The sequence below is a fragment of the Zosterops lateralis genome (genome assembly GCF_965231275.1).
Source record: "Zosterops lateralis genome assembly, chromosome: 1".
NCBI classification, from domain to species: Eukaryota; Metazoa; Chordata; class Aves; order Passeriformes; family Zosteropidae; genus Zosterops; species Zosterops lateralis.
Window position 1 is genome coordinate 11,250,145 of NC_139762.1, and position 15,542 is coordinate 11,265,686.

At 40.0% G+C, this 15,542-nt stretch overlaps 1 protein-coding gene across 5 annotated transcripts in view; it reads right to left on the reverse strand.

Moving 5' to 3' along the window:
• The window catches only part of DIP2C (disco interacting protein 2 homolog C), a 317,783-nt gene that overhangs the window by 33,121 nt on the left and 269,120 nt on the right, over positions 1 to 15,542 (reverse strand). For all 5 annotated transcript variants that reach the window (XM_083871325.1, XM_083871324.1, XM_083871322.1 and 2 more), the window contains 3 exons: positions 12,771 to 12,901; positions 4,018 to 4,186; positions 2,924 to 3,094 (listed from right to left, as the gene is read on the reverse strand). In XM_083871325.1, the coding sequence (XP_083727451.1) occupies positions 2,924 to 3,094; positions 4,018 to 4,186; positions 12,771 to 12,901 (471 nt within the window). The remainder of the gene's footprint in view (positions 1 to 2,923; positions 3,095 to 4,017; positions 4,187 to 12,770; positions 12,902 to 15,542) is intronic.

Here is a 15,542-nt window from a genome sequence, read left to right on the forward strand (position 1 = left end):
GGCTTTTCTCCATTCCAGCCACACCACTCTTTTACGCAGTGTTTGGCTTTTAGTTTGTCCTATGGACTGAGATGCCATATCTTAATAGATAGAACTCAACAAAGCCTGACATTAAGCTATGCAATCAGCCAGGCTGTTTAATCATCTCACTCAAGGCTCTCATTCTGTGCTGTTCCTAAATCCATAGGCACTATTGTTAACAATATTCCTTCAGAGATTTAGCCACTTTACAGTTTGATTTAACAGCTCTTTCAAGAATTTCTGTAAAGAACCATCTAAGAAGCAATCTTCAGCTAAGGAGTAAAACACAATCAAAAGACAGATATACACAGCCAAGCCATAATCCAGCCTGACTCCATGCTGATTAGGACTCCCAGTTTTTCTGAGTGTAGTCAGGTTTCCTGCATGTTTGCAGTGGGTTAACCCAGTCAGCAGGTCAGGACCCACTAAGCTCCCTGTGGGACAGGGAAAGCATAGGAAGAGCAAAAGTGAGAAAATCCACAGGTCAAGATGAAGAGAGTTTAAAGAGTGAAGGAAAGAGAAAAACCCAAGTGATGCAAAAGCAATCACTCATCACCCCCCTTGAGCAGAACGATTCCCAGCCAGTCTCTGAGCAATGACTACTTTGGAAGACCAATCACTCTTTTTCTTTAATGCTGAGCATGACATTATGTGGTATGGAATATCCCAGGTCAGCTGGGGACAGATTTCCTGGCTGTGTTGCTTGCCAGCTTCTTTCTCCTTCAGCCTGCTTGCTAGAGGGCAGTGGGGTGATTGTGCAGGGGGCACAGAGAGAAATAGGGACAGGCCTGAAGCTGTGCAGGGCTGGTCAGCAAGAGCCCAGCCACTGGTGTGCTCCCAATACCGTTCAGTCACAAACTGAAAATACAGCTCCCCACAGGCTGCTATGAAAAACATTAAATCCCAGGCAGAACAAGCACAATGTTACTTCCAACAGGCCACACTTTGGTATTTCAACTGGCTTACTGCCGCTTAGTGTTATCCCCTGATTTTATTACTTGTCCTGAATTAAGGAATTATATGTGAAGCAACCACCATTAACCATCCAGAGATCAGTGCACGTCTAAAATTGAGATTTTCATTAGTGGCAAGCAAATTTCTGCAGCTAAAATTTTGCCCTTGTTATCTAAAGCATCCTTCATGTCTGGTCCTTCCAAGGACCAGAAGCCAGAGAAGTTGAGTTGTCTTTCAGAAGCAGTCCCACCACAGCTTCAAGGGAGAAGTGACAGGCCCCATCCTGATCTGCTTCCAATGAATGTATGTCATCTCTTTCCTCCTTCCCCTCCTTTCTAAAAACTTTTTTATTCCTGGAGAATATTTATGGTAGCAATTACAGAATAGCAAACCAAACAACTCTACCTCTGGGCAACAGAATGACTTTTAACCTTGCTCAGCTTTGCCTTGTCATATGCTTGACAGTAATAATTAAAGACACCCTAGGCTGGAGGTGTACTCTGCTGCATTTAGAGAGAAAGCAGACAGTACTGGAGGTGTGGCACACCTCCTTGTATTCATATCCTGGTAACACTGAAAAGGGCAAGAGGCTAAAGCAGGCACAGACATACTACTCTGCGCTGAACCCACAATCTCAATTTGTCAGGCTTTTCGCTTAAAAAACATTATCATTTACAATCAGAAAAGGAATAGCAGATTCTAATTTGCAGTGTCACAGAGAAGATTTGTTCTGACTTCCACACCAAAGCAGGTACCATGTGACCTTCATGAGAAATCCTTCACATAAACCAGGGGTAACTGCCAATTTTGAGATGCAGGGTGGACCACACAGAGTATAGGCAAGTCCTGCTGAGGACACAGTGACTTTGAAGAGGTTAGAGACATGGCACATGACCAAATGGATATGGAACTTCCCAGCCAGAGCAGCTGCCAATGCAGAAGATGATTCTTTTAGTATTTAAAAGATTATTAAATTAGGAAACATATTACACCTGAATAGCACACCTATGGTATTATTACAGGAATAATGTATGCAACTCTGAAACCAGATTTGGAAGGACAGAAGAGATCAAGAGTCACAAAAATGAGACAGAGATCAGCAAAGCATGTGTTAAGATTCTTTATCTATTTATCAAAATTAAGATGTGTATTAGATGCATGACAGAAATGAGACTCTGATTCTAGAATAAAAAATGTCTGGATCTAATGCCAGATGAATTTAAACTCGAAATAAGGCAAAACTAATTAAAAATGGAACACCCTGAAAAAAGGCAAGTTAACCTTCATCACATGAAGTCCTCAAAGATAAAATACTATATATACTCTAGATCAACCTAAAACTGTTTGCTTGGTGTAATTATCATTGGTTGAAAAACTAGATGCTATTCAGAAATTCAGACCAGATAGCTACAGTGCTCCATTATTAAAATCATGACTCAGTAAAGATTCCTGGAGAATGCGTGTTACATCCTATATTATCCTTGGGACTTTTCTTCTGATTAGAGTTCAAAACTGAAGAGATGTAGCAGAATAATTTTCCTTGTGTGCAGGAAATATCTATCTAGTTAAACAAGTAATGGTTGGAAGTATTTTATGAACAGAAGGAATCCATTTTGTAACACACTGAAGTAAACACTTGGAAACTGTAGTTTACATGACGTGATTTCATACTGGCTCTGGAGTACAGACTACACGTTCTGTCACTGTCAGGTGCTTTTCTGAATTTCTGTATTCATGGGCAGAATAAATGCTATGATTGCAACATGAGAGGGATGAATTGTTGACAAAGTAGCAGAAATTTACTACCTGTGTATGCAAGAACTTTAAGTACCACATGCATTTTCTTAGTATGTCTATGACCAAACAGCCAAAGGAAATACCGTGAACTCCTCTTACGGAAAACCATTACCTTAAAACAACTTTGACCTTAAGGAGTGAAAAATCTTACCTGCAAACATATTGCCAGGTTAACTCTACAGCCAAGTGATGTGCTGACAGCCCGTGGATGGAGACCCAGGTCCTTAAATAACTTTGAAAATGACTGAGTAAGAGCTATCCGAGGTCGTTCTTCAGCCACCACTACACATGTCCGTACACGTGAAAGGTCCAGTCCCCTTGCCTAGAAAGAAGTCAAAATGTAACAAAGGCCACAAATGGGCAGATTTAATGCAAAACAGAAGTTCTTAAGTGCATTATGCAGGTAATATGATTCAAGAGAAACAGCAGAACAGAGGCTAAGGTATCAGTACAGTTTCCATTTTTCCCGGGGGCCGGATGGCCAGATGACACTCTAATAGCTGAAGAAGCACATACTTGCTTGTCATCTCAACATTAGCACATAGGAAATGATGGGCATGCTAATTCTGAAGGGAGGGAATGCTATTTCCCCAAATTAATTCAGATGACAGTGAATAACAACAAACAGGAAGCTATGTCTAGACTTCGAAAAACTGATTAGGAACTTATTAAGTGAGGATGGCAAAGACTGGAGACATCATAAATATCAGCATCTCAAGATTAAATTTATTTCAGTAGCACATGGGAAGTTCCAGATGATTTCAGGCTACCTGGCTTTTAATTCTGTGGGGGGGGAAAGGAAGATATAGCCTCCTCTCCATACAACAAGGATCATCTAGTTAAAACAACATAGTACTCTTAAGCATATGATTATTTAACCATAGGGGTCAAAACCAAACTAGTACTTCATATAACCAGGGTATTCATAAAACACACTGTACAATGCAATACTCCTTGAACCTCTTGGACATTTATACCTCTGTTTTCCAACACCTGCCTATCAACACAGGCTGCAACACACATAAGAGAGCTTGGGTAAATAAAAGCCTTTCCTTGAAGTTTAATAGCCCTGTGACCCAAAGAATGGCTGGTATTGATCCCCAGCCTTTGGCAAGGAGTAATGTGGGTTCTGTGGAAGCTGCCTGTGCCCTCTGATGATTTTTTCCTCCCAGCAGACATTCAGCAGAGTGTTCAAGGCTCCCAAAGCCCAAAGTGTAGGGCGTGCAGAGCAGCAGAGCCACTCACCTTCAGCGACTCTGTTTGTGAACCGAGTCCCTTAGTACAGAGCTCCATGACTGAATAGGAGCAAAAAGTGTCTCTCACTTTGTACTGACTCACGGCAAGAAGCCACAGGGCAGGATTGGTCTCCAGTTCTGAGGGAGGAATCAGAATAGACTGGTGTCCTGAATAAACGCTGCAAGACACAAGATTCATTAACACACAATCAACACCGGTGTCCACAGGCAAGCCATGGGGTACTTGTATTCACAGTCTATCACAGAATTGGTTGAATCATGTAAAACCTCCACAGCTCCAGAAGTTTAATATAATGCTTAACACTGTTTTTTTGCTGTACTTCCAGAGTCTGTGATGAATCACAAAGAACTGCAGGCAGAATGTGCTCCTAAACTACTAATTTACTCAAAATTCCAGTGGACTTTGGTGTTAGAACTGTACAAAAAAGAGCAAAATAGCTCAGTTATTAATGGTGTGAATAAGCAGTATAATAATGCTAAGAAAAATTAAGTGTTGCTGACAAATAGTTTGGATTGAGTCATTAGCATTTTAAGAAACCTTGACTAAAAGAGTACTTTATTACTTAATATGGAAGCAATCTGACTCCTGCTAAAGCAAGCAAGAGGTTTGCAATAATTTTCAAGGGAGTAAATTTGGCCCTAATTTAACATCCTTTGTAGCTTTAAATTTCTTCTGTGAAAGTTTTATGAACTTCTGAAATTCATATATACTACATCTCTTGTATATTGGATACCCACTGAGCATAAATATTGCAAAAAATACACTTATCAGGGCCCCTGAGGGAAACAATTATGTCAGAGCTAATTTCTCTGGTACCTAAGATTCTTCCCAAGGGAAAAATATTCCCAATTTCATGACTTTATTTCCCATGGGTTCTATGTTGTTCACTCATCTCACACAGGCAGATTTACCATCAGTTTTACAGTCCTCTCACATCTCAATTTCTGATCTGTAGATATTTCAAATCAGAATGGTGACAGCATAAAGCCTCCAAATCATAGAAGTTCTGAGAAAGGACCATAAAAGCCCCCAAGATTTATGACGCATAAAAGAATTTAATTTGTGACTTGAAAACTTGAAATGCCAGCTTGGTAAAGTTGATGTTTTCCAATCCAAGTGTCTGAGGTAAGACATGAAATGGAACTTTATTCTCAGGAATATGAGCATCTCTGTAACACTGGACATCAGGCACCTTTGCAGTTCTTGCAGATGGGCTGCACATACACACACACATTCCCTCACTGGTGAGTGAGTGCTCCCACTTCCCCCAAACCCAGATGAGAGTGCTTTCAAAAGCTGTGCCATGTATAATGAGGTTTGTGTGACCTGGATGTCTTTATTTGGTATGATAAAGGCAAAATGGCAAACAAGTCCAGCCACAACAGCAGTTAATAATCCAAATTGTTTAGGGCTGCGCTGGAGAATGAGTCTGAGGATGCCATGGAATATGTATGAACTATAGTTGAAGCAATTTTGTTTATCACAGAGGAGGAATTTTGTCTTTGACTGCTTGTCCCCACTGATGCCAGTGTGGGTGATTGATGACCTGTGGCTCGCCATGGAGCGATGTGTTCTGGGATGGGGCTGACACGGCAGCCATGGCATGGGGCAGGAAAATGAACCATTACCCTTTCATGGAATCAGAATAAAGTATCACTGAACCTTGAGCATGTGCTGCATAAACATGTGAAAAGAGATCTTGGCAGCATTACCCATGCCTGAAAGGGAAATGCCCTGAGCTCAAGTGAGAGATCAAACCAGCCAGAGAGTAGTACCAATTTTTACTATAAATATTACCTCACTCCTTCATTCTTAGCCAATTCTATTAGAAGTAAGACCAAAAGACCTTTAAGCTTAGGGCTCCACAAACAATCAAGGTGTGCAATCTGTCTGGTAAATACATAATTCTTACAAACAGGAAGCTGTAACCACTCCAGTAACAACCTGGGATGGGCTCCAATCTGTACAAATATGGTATACAAACCCTTCAAACCCTTCCCCCTGACCCTGAACTTCTCTAATTGAAGCAACCAGTATCAGGTGAAAAAATTATCTGCACAACAATAAACATGATGCCAGGGTGTCAAATGTGGGAGAATTATTACTCACAACCACATTAAGATCCCTTAGGTATCACTTACTTAAATGGTCAGTCATCACCAAAATCAAAACCAAATCAAAAGAACAAACTTTATCCCTGTACTGAAAAGTGTTCACACAAACTCCACAGTAATATTGGAGAAGAAAACAACATTGCTTTGGTAGGAAATTAGGAAATTGATTGCAAGCGTATTTTACCAGGTAATCATTAAAAATAGCAGAATTTACACCAAAGACAAATGTTTCCCCCTCAGCAACTAATGTATGAGGGTGAACTGTCTGCCTCTCTTGATCAACTAATGGACAAGAAAGTGGTTTTGCTCCCACCAACAGTTCTGCAGCAAAGTGTGAGTATCTGGATGCAAAATAACCCATCTTCTTCAGACTGAGGGAAACAAATACTCTCGTGATCAGGCTTAGACTAAAAAAATTACACCAATTAGACTGAAACAAATTAAGTTTTTGCTAGCATGTTTTCTGAGTTTTCTAATGCCTCAAAAATACTGTGGAGTTCAGGATCAACCTGCACAGCAGAAGGAAATATCCAGCAGGAAGGAAACTTTCTGTGGTGGAGAGCCTCCCATGTGCTGCTCTTGACTGCAGTACACAAACCTACAGCCAGCTGATACCATGCCTGCAAACTTCACACCCAACACAGGCTTTGCCTACTGAGCTGTGGTTTAATAATCCATGCATATCCTCTGATTTGCAAGAGCAGTTTGTGGAGCTACAAGAAAAACTACAAAGGCATAATTGTGGGGTGAATGTGCCAGTTCCACAGCTGAAGTGGTTTATGCAGCACCTGGTCACCATGATGTCGGCCATAACTTGGCTCAGCTCCCTGAATCAATCTCTGAAACATTACACGGAGTTTGTGTATCAGTCCAAGCCATCAAATGCTACATATCCCTCAAAACTCACAGATTTATATTCCCCTGAGAAGCTGTCTATCACCCGTGTTTTGGTAGAGAGAAGCTGAGGAAAAAATACCCTTGCACAGTTGGTTGAACCATTTCATACCATTTTAGTGGTTTCAAATCACTGTGAGATGCTAGAGGGTGTTTGCCCAGCATGAATGCCAGACACCACACAGAGGACCACGTGCTGAACAAACTGCAGTTGTGCAAGGAAGGCTGCTTTGGAGGTGCTGCATAAAGCTTGATATGGTTCCAAACCTATAGGAAGTTCTGCCAATGCTTCATCCATGTAATTCTAGGAACAGCAGAGAAGTTTGGTAGGTTCATCCAGGTATGGAATTCTAGATTTGGTAGAGTTAATCCTGAAACTGAGGCACTGAACGATGTGAGGCAGTTCCATCTCAACTTGAAACAATGATAGTTAAATGGTTAAGCTGTGAGCTTGGCTATTCTCATACAGGAACCAACAAAATCATGGTGAATACTGTGGCAGCAGGGGAATGAATGGGATATTAGGAAAAACTTGGCAGTTTAAATATAAACTGTTGAACCTAAAGTCCCCTTTCTGAGATTGCAACAATACATGATACAATGGACTAGGTGCAAGATTTTACTTATGTAAATACTGGGAGGGAACTGTATCAAGATTGTTTCTTCCATTGCTGCAGAAATCTGTGTCACAAAAGCACTCCCTCCTGATGCAAGTCTTAACTACAGGAACAAACACAGTGCAGAGCATCCCTGCATCATCTTGTCACAATGACTTTTGGGATGCAGATGCAGAGTGAAATGCAGGGGTGGCTGAGGTGCGAGATCACCTCTTAGAAATGCTGTCTTCCTTTAGGGGACTGCAGAGCAATCCTGGGGAAAAAAGCACTCATGTGGTGGACAAAGCCTTAGATTTTTAGCAGTATGTGAAGAGCCCTGTCTACCTGCACTAAGCAAGGGCTGCCCAAGGACAGGAATACTCCAGGTAAAAGCACCAGGATGTATTTTGGTACGACACTGCTGGCAGGCTGTTCTGGCAGCCCACGGAGATTCCTGGAAGGACCTCTTGGCACTCAACTGTTCCACTGAATTGGAGCCTTAGCCCATATTGTGCTGAGGCAGATTAGCAGTAAAGGCTGAGGTTTTATTATACTTCCAAAAATTTCATCAGGTCAATATATGCTGACAATGGCCAAGTGTAAGTTGCAATTACATTCTGGCAGTACTGACCCACTGCTGTCCTCACTCCTGTGTCCTTGTCAGGTGACACGAGCTGCTTCCCCACCTAACTGGAGGAGGCAGGTGGGTACTGCTGAATCCTCTAAGTGTACGTCTTTGGTTTCTGCATTTCTACAGATGATATTTGGCATTTGGTGATGAGGGACAGGTATGGGAACTGAGTGTTCGGTACAACAAAAGCCTTCACAATCACCTGGACCAGACCTTGTAGGAAGTACAGTACAGGCTATAGAGGACAGTATTTGGGCATATATCTCTCTTAGGCTTCAAAGGACTTGCGCCAAAATAAAATCTTCAGTTCTGGAGATCCATCATGTACGAAAAGCAGGGACTTTTGGAAAAAAAAATAAAGGACCTCACACCACCTGCAGGGTCCAAAGATGATGGCAGGCACACAGCACTCTAAGAGCATGACTACACATGGTAAGCAGATAACCCATCAGTACCAGAGACAGCAAGAGGCCATTGCTCAGCCTTGAGCATCATTCTGGATCCTTATCACCATCTCCTGCCCCACTTATACCCCATGTATGAGCATGTCTCCAGAGGTGATGAGGTAAGTCTGCCAATTCATCTCAGAGCTAACGTATCAGGGTGACTCAGAGCTTTCAGCAGCCCTTGAACTTTCCAGGCTTGAGGCAGGTTTAACAGTACTGATGTAATGTGCAAGGAAAGCAAATTGCCTCTTTGAAAAATTGCCACTGGCTACAGACTCTCCAGGAAACTGGCATACAGCAGTGTGTGAGCAGACAAACACACCTTCACATTCCTCTTGTGCCAGTTATGCTCTTTGCAAAATACATGACAGATGTTTATGTTCATATCCTTCACTTCCCATGTCACAGTTACCCAGTTCTGATGTGGCATTTAGGCTTCTTTATGCAGTTTTGCCTTTAATTTGCTGTACATGGGCTGGAAATTGGGTGAAATGTTCATGCTTGTCAGTTATCTTCAAGTTAGCCTAAAAAACCCTAACAATAATCAGTGATTCCTAACACAATAAACTTTCCTAAAATGCAGTTCTCCTGTTGGTGTTGCAATCCCTTGTTTGCTTCTTGCACAGTTCCACCTGTCTGGTTACTAAGAAACCTTGCAGTCTTTTGCAGCAGAAGCCACCTGGCAGCACCTCTGTGGATTTTGGCTTCACGCTATGTAACAGAAGCAGCAGGAGCAGGACAGGAGAAAGCACCTTCCTTGGACCATTTCATAGCAGTCATGTTATTCATTGCATGGCCACTGCAGACCAGAAAATTCAGTTCCTCTGGTCCAGTCTGAGTCTCACTGACTTTCACTAATACACGCTCAGTTTCTGAGAACATATATGAAGTTTATTGAAAATTATTTATGTACTTGATTTTAATTTGAGCAAGGACAATTCTGTCTTCCAGCAGTAAAAGCAGAACTGCAATTTGAGTTGGCTTAGCTGGGCTAAAGTAGAGGGAAAATTCTTATTCTATTGCATTACTCAGCAACTATCAATTAAGTGAATCCTTACTAATGAACTGTAGAATGCTGTATTCTGCCCCACAGTGAGAGGTATTAAGGCAAAACATCTTAATTTCAGGAAGCATTTCTGAACAATGAGATTTAGAATTCTTTTTTTTTTTACATTTGAGGGAATTTGTTTCCTTTTAAAGAATGTAATACATTTTAAAATGTAATGCAATCCAAGTCAGAATACTAGGATTGCCTTTTCAGAATGGATAAATGAGATTATTAAAGAGAAAACCACAAAGATAAGGTATTCTTTTATTGAGTCATGAGTAAGAACTCATTAAAATTAGGAAGTTAGTGGTTTGAGAACTCACATGGGGCTGACGTCTGCTGCCACACCCAGGACTTGCTGTTCAATGACAAAGGTTCCAAGGAAACCCTGCTGGAGCATGCAGCCAGTTTAGAAGGAATAGTTCTTTTTAATGTATTGCTCTGCTTTGCAAGGTTTCTTTTCTTTATTATTTTATAACCTTTAGGCCATAAAATAATAAATTTGAAAAAAATAAAAAACTTTGCAAAACTATGCAATATATTCCAAACTTACCAAAGTGGCTGGCTCCATGCTCCAGCAGCTTTCCTAAGTAGCTTTGAGCTCACAGAATGGGGCATTCTGGGGCACCGCAGTGGAGCAGGCCAGCACAACATCTAAGCACCTACAACGGGGATAAAAGGTTAGTTTTTCTCTCAACTCCTTAGTCAATGCCTCCTTTGGTCTAGTTAATAAAGGAATTTAAATGTACTTTTAACTGCACCCAGCACAGGAGTCTGTTCTTGCTTCCTGCTGGGCTTCTAAAACAAAGAGCTCCTATTTAACTCTCAAAAACCCCTAACTTATAAAAAATTGAAGATTGAACTTCATTTCCATGTGCCATTAGAAATATTAATTTAGTAAATGGAAGTGATGACAGACAATCATAAGTTTAGAGTAGAATTTTCTGAGTTAGAAATCTGGGTTGAAATGTTGGGCAGGATCTAGTTATGCCGAACCTCAAAGGGTAAAATGCAAAGTCACAAAATTTTATGTTATGAGGAGGTAAGATCCTTATAAACTCCAGGATGTATTTTTCCCTATCACATCAAATAATACTCATTTCTAAAATAGTAATGAAATGGAAATTAGATTTGTAAGTGGAATTAATTAGGCTGTATCTGATGCCAGCTTTCTCCAAATGACAATCACAATTCTAGCAGCTTTAAGTTTTTCTGATTTAATACGAACAGGGGATCAGTGGCAAAGAAGAGATTGATGTGAAGGTTCATAAGACAAGAGTGTTGCTGGCCTGATCTCAGTTCCTTCAACTCCCTTGTTTCCTTTCTCTTCTTTGAAAATGGTATATAAAAATTTCTGTTCCTTCTGTAAGCCACAAATGAGCGCAGACTCTGATTGCTTTCTCCCAGAGGCTTGCTGCCTTAATTCACTTGCCAGTCATAAACAATCTTCCCCTTCTGAAAGGCTGAATACTATCAGTATTGGGAAGGACCTAAGGGCAGCAAATGTGTATTTGTTGGAAAAATAGTTTTGGAGTAAAAAAAAATGCATTCAGGAGAGTCTTGGGCACCACAAATTACTCAGGTTTTGGACAGGTCAACATCTATCTACGTTTTATGGCTCTATCATGATGTTGCATAGAAGTTATTCCTGGATGCTCTGTGTTCCAGCACTATGCTATACAATGATACATTCCTTAGCTGAACTCTCCTGTGGTGCTGTACAGACCTTCCCTGGCCTAACAGTGCTGACAACAGCCCATGCTGGAACACCTAAGCCATTATCAGAAATAGCCAACCGACTTTAAAAAAGTAACATTAAAAAAATTAAACTTAAACAAAGCGATTTCATTAAAATCTCAATATTTCTGAAGGGGTTTTTTTCAGCCTCAGTAGTTTCATGTTGGGTAAATAAAACACTGAAAACCCAAAAGTTTTTGAAAACAAAGGCAACTCTAATCCCTATGTAAAATCTAAAACAGTATTAGGCAAGTATAGCTTAAATCAAGAGAAACTGATGGAGAATGAATAAGATAATACTGTTAATCTTTAGCCTATTTAATATATAATAACCAATATTTTAAAAGGGCAATAAACCACGCCAATAGCCTACTTTTAAATAAACAATAATTGCTGAAAAGAAATTGTTGCAGTTATTATTAAATAATATTTCCTTCAGGTATTTAGTAAATTGGTACAAAGTTTATCCAAAGTATTTTTAATGCCATGGATTATCTTCATTTTAGTAACTAAAAATAGCAGTACTGCTAACACCAAAGAACCTTCTGTGGAGAGAGCAAAGATGTCAGACTACTGTGATTCTGAGATGCCTTCATCAAAATGGGTTCCATTAACACTCCCACAGTTCTTTTCCTTTGCCTCTGCATCAACCCAGCTAACCTAAAAAAAATAAATCAATAGACCTCCTTTCACTGCTGAACTGTAGCTTCCCTGGAGTATAGAGACTGACAGAATTTTTTTATTTCTAAATTTATTAACCAAAAAAGCTGATTCACATTTCAATAGAATTTTTTTGTTTTCTGATAACTTTGCTACTGCAAGTACCTCCAAGAAAACACACTTCTGTGTCTCTGTAAAAATCACATCCTGAAAGTCCCATAAGTAAGAGAGTCCCCTGATATCTACGCCTGCTTTCAGATTAGAGAAAGAAAAAGAGGACACAAGGAAACCACTTCCTTAAGGTAATATTGGTAAAGCACTGTTTACATCAAAGGAAACAAGCCAGACTCTGCAGAGACAGCAGTAAAGCAGCAGGAGGTCAATGAGCAGCCGTGCTGATGCTCTGTTCTTCCAAGTCTAAATACCTACGGCCATGCCCTGCTCAAACAAACCACATCCTCCACACAGCAGTTTCCACATAGCTTCCAGCAATTCCAACTGCCTGTGGCAGTCCCAGGAGCACTGTCTGTTCCTCCCATCTTTTCATCACTCACATCATCCCTTCTGCTGTACAATGAAAAGTGTGTGTCACAAAAGGCTGAGGAGAAGCCTCACCTGCAGAGGCACCAGAGGACAAACCCAAGTCCACAATAGGGGTCCAAGCAGATCGCGACTTCCCGGGAGGGATAAAGCTCACACTGCAGCTTAATAGAACGACAAAAGGCACTAGTGGCTGCATGAGACATCTGAAAGACAACAGCAAAGCAATTAAAATGATCAACTGTGTCATTGGAAGGCTCACTCCCAGACTGCATCAAGTGCATACATCAATTATAGGATAAAAACACCAAATAAATATTGACTTTATGCTCAATGTAATTGACTTTATGCACACCGGTAATTTATATCTTAGAAAACATAATTTTCCTTCCAGAGGGCATCCAAATAATTGTGAAAGGGGAGAGGAGACAGAATGAATGGTAAGTCTGAAGTGATTTAGGAAGAAAGCTGTGAGTGGTTTGAAGATGTGCACCAAGCTGTATGCAAAGCTAATAATAACATGCTACTCTTTCTGGAAGAATAAAGGAATGAATGACTGAATGAAACACTTTGTTGAACATTAGTAACATATTTTAAAGTACGTATTTCTTAACAAAATAAATGAAAAATGTCAAAGCACTTTTTTAATTGAAAGGGATTTTTCCAGCAAAGCAGTACTAAGGACCTAATCATTCAGCAATAAAAATCCCTGATAAACTTAAAGTTTCTGTAAATAAATATCTGTAAAATATCTTCATGTTATCCAGCTCCTAGTTGAGAAACAGGCCCTTAAAATATTGGTAAGGAAGTTTTCAAAGATAATACAAGCAAAGTGTGGAAATAAAAAACGTGATCCAAAGGAAATTCTTCTGATTTTTTTCCTAGTTTTAGGATGCTTTCCCACACTCACCCATCCTGACTTACAAGTTCTAATGACAATGGAAACAGGAAAATATCTTTTAATGTTTGTCCTCTCTATTAGTAACAAGAAAGACACCAGTGTTAGAAATACAGTCTGGATAGGAGTTGACTTACCAAACCTTTGATCTCTGCCACACAGGGAGCTGGTTGCTTTATGTACTGCTCACTGAGTCAGTGGAGGAAAACGGGCACTTGGAAGGTAAAATTTATTTGATCTTAAAGTAAACAGGGGAATAAAGCTCCAAAAGTGACTTTTTATCCATTCCAGTGACAGCCATAACTGAGGCTGGATGTGTTCCAAGTGATGCAGAAGGACCAGCTCTGAATGGGTGTCAATGTGGTGATGTTTACACCATACTTGGTGTAAGTATTGAAAATGTTGAGAGTAAATGCAACTGGAATCTACTAATTTCAAAGTGATTACAAAACATTTATCAACTTTTCAGAAGCCACAGGAGTTACAATGATTTCTTTTAATTTAGTACCATTGCATTACGAATATAAGCCTTGTGGCCTCTTTTGATCATTTTTATAGTTAATTATTCACTAGTGATGATGTAGTAGATGGTAACTGTTTACATAAACCTGCTGAGTCAGTGACCTGCAGGCTCTGTGACCCAGATATTACAAGCTAATCAAGAATTCCTTGATAGATTTATCTGTATTTCCCTCTAGCCACACTAAGAAAGGCTCATCGACTTGTCCTGCCTTTGACTAGCTTTGAAGTTTCCCATATACTCAATTTGCAAAGTTAGTAGTCATTACTGCAAGTCTGATAAAGTGTAATTCAGACCTGATTTAATACAGATGACTGCATATGAAACGATCATTTGAGACTTTCTCTAGAGGAAATGAAGACTTATTTGATATTCACTCCTTTAAAAAATAGATGTTTTAGATAAGTCAGATAAATTACACCCTAAAAGTCCCTGCTTTTCTCTGCTGGCTACAACAGAGACCAACAACTACTCCACATCTGTAGACATTGTAGCTATTCAAACTTAGATGGAATAAATGTTGCAGGAGTGTCCAATATGTGACCATCAGCCAGGTCAACCATTTAACCATCAGTCAGCCTCAAGCTGGTCACTTCAACAGCTCCGTGCTTCCATCTCTTCATCCAAAAACTGATAAAATTATGTTTCCTTTGTTTATAAATTATGCAGACAATTTCCACAAACAGATGGATGATACTAAAGAGTATGAGGAATTCAGCATAGGCTCCAAGTGATACATCAGCAGAGATTGCTAAAGTAATCATAATCCTTGTATATGCAACAAATAGGAGTAAGGAAGAAACAGGTAATAACAGAGTGATTTTACTGTGTCTTGGTGAAACCATTAGTAGGATACAAAAGTTAGGTAAAACAGATTTGATGAGTTGTGGCTAGAGGGTTGGAGAAAATGGTAGAATAGATTTCAAGAGCTCAAAATGCCTGATCTTAGCAAACAAATCTATCAATGAATTTTTGCAGCTTATTCTAGCACTGTACTGGGTGAATATACCACAGAAATCATCTGGTCCTTTAATTGCAAGAAGAAGAGAATATTGAAAACCAATGGCCAGTAGCTGAGTTGCAATAAGAAGGGAGCAATGAATGGGCACTGGAACAAGCAGGAAGAGGATGACAGTCTCATTTTCTTCATAAAATGGAAATAACAAATGCCTGAGCTGAAAAATGCTTGAGGCAGACAAACTAGTGGTCTATGCACAGGAGTAATGGAATGAAATTTTTAGTCTGAGGAGGAGGAGGGGGCCTAAACCCACCACACACAGTCCTGTAGCAAGTAGAGAAGAACTAATTTAATGTCAATGGATTCAAACAATGTCTGTAAGGGAGGCAGTACTTAATTCCTGCTTCCAAAAATCACGAGCAATCACAAATTAGGAGCCAGCCACACAGGACAGCAAGAAAGGCAGCTTTA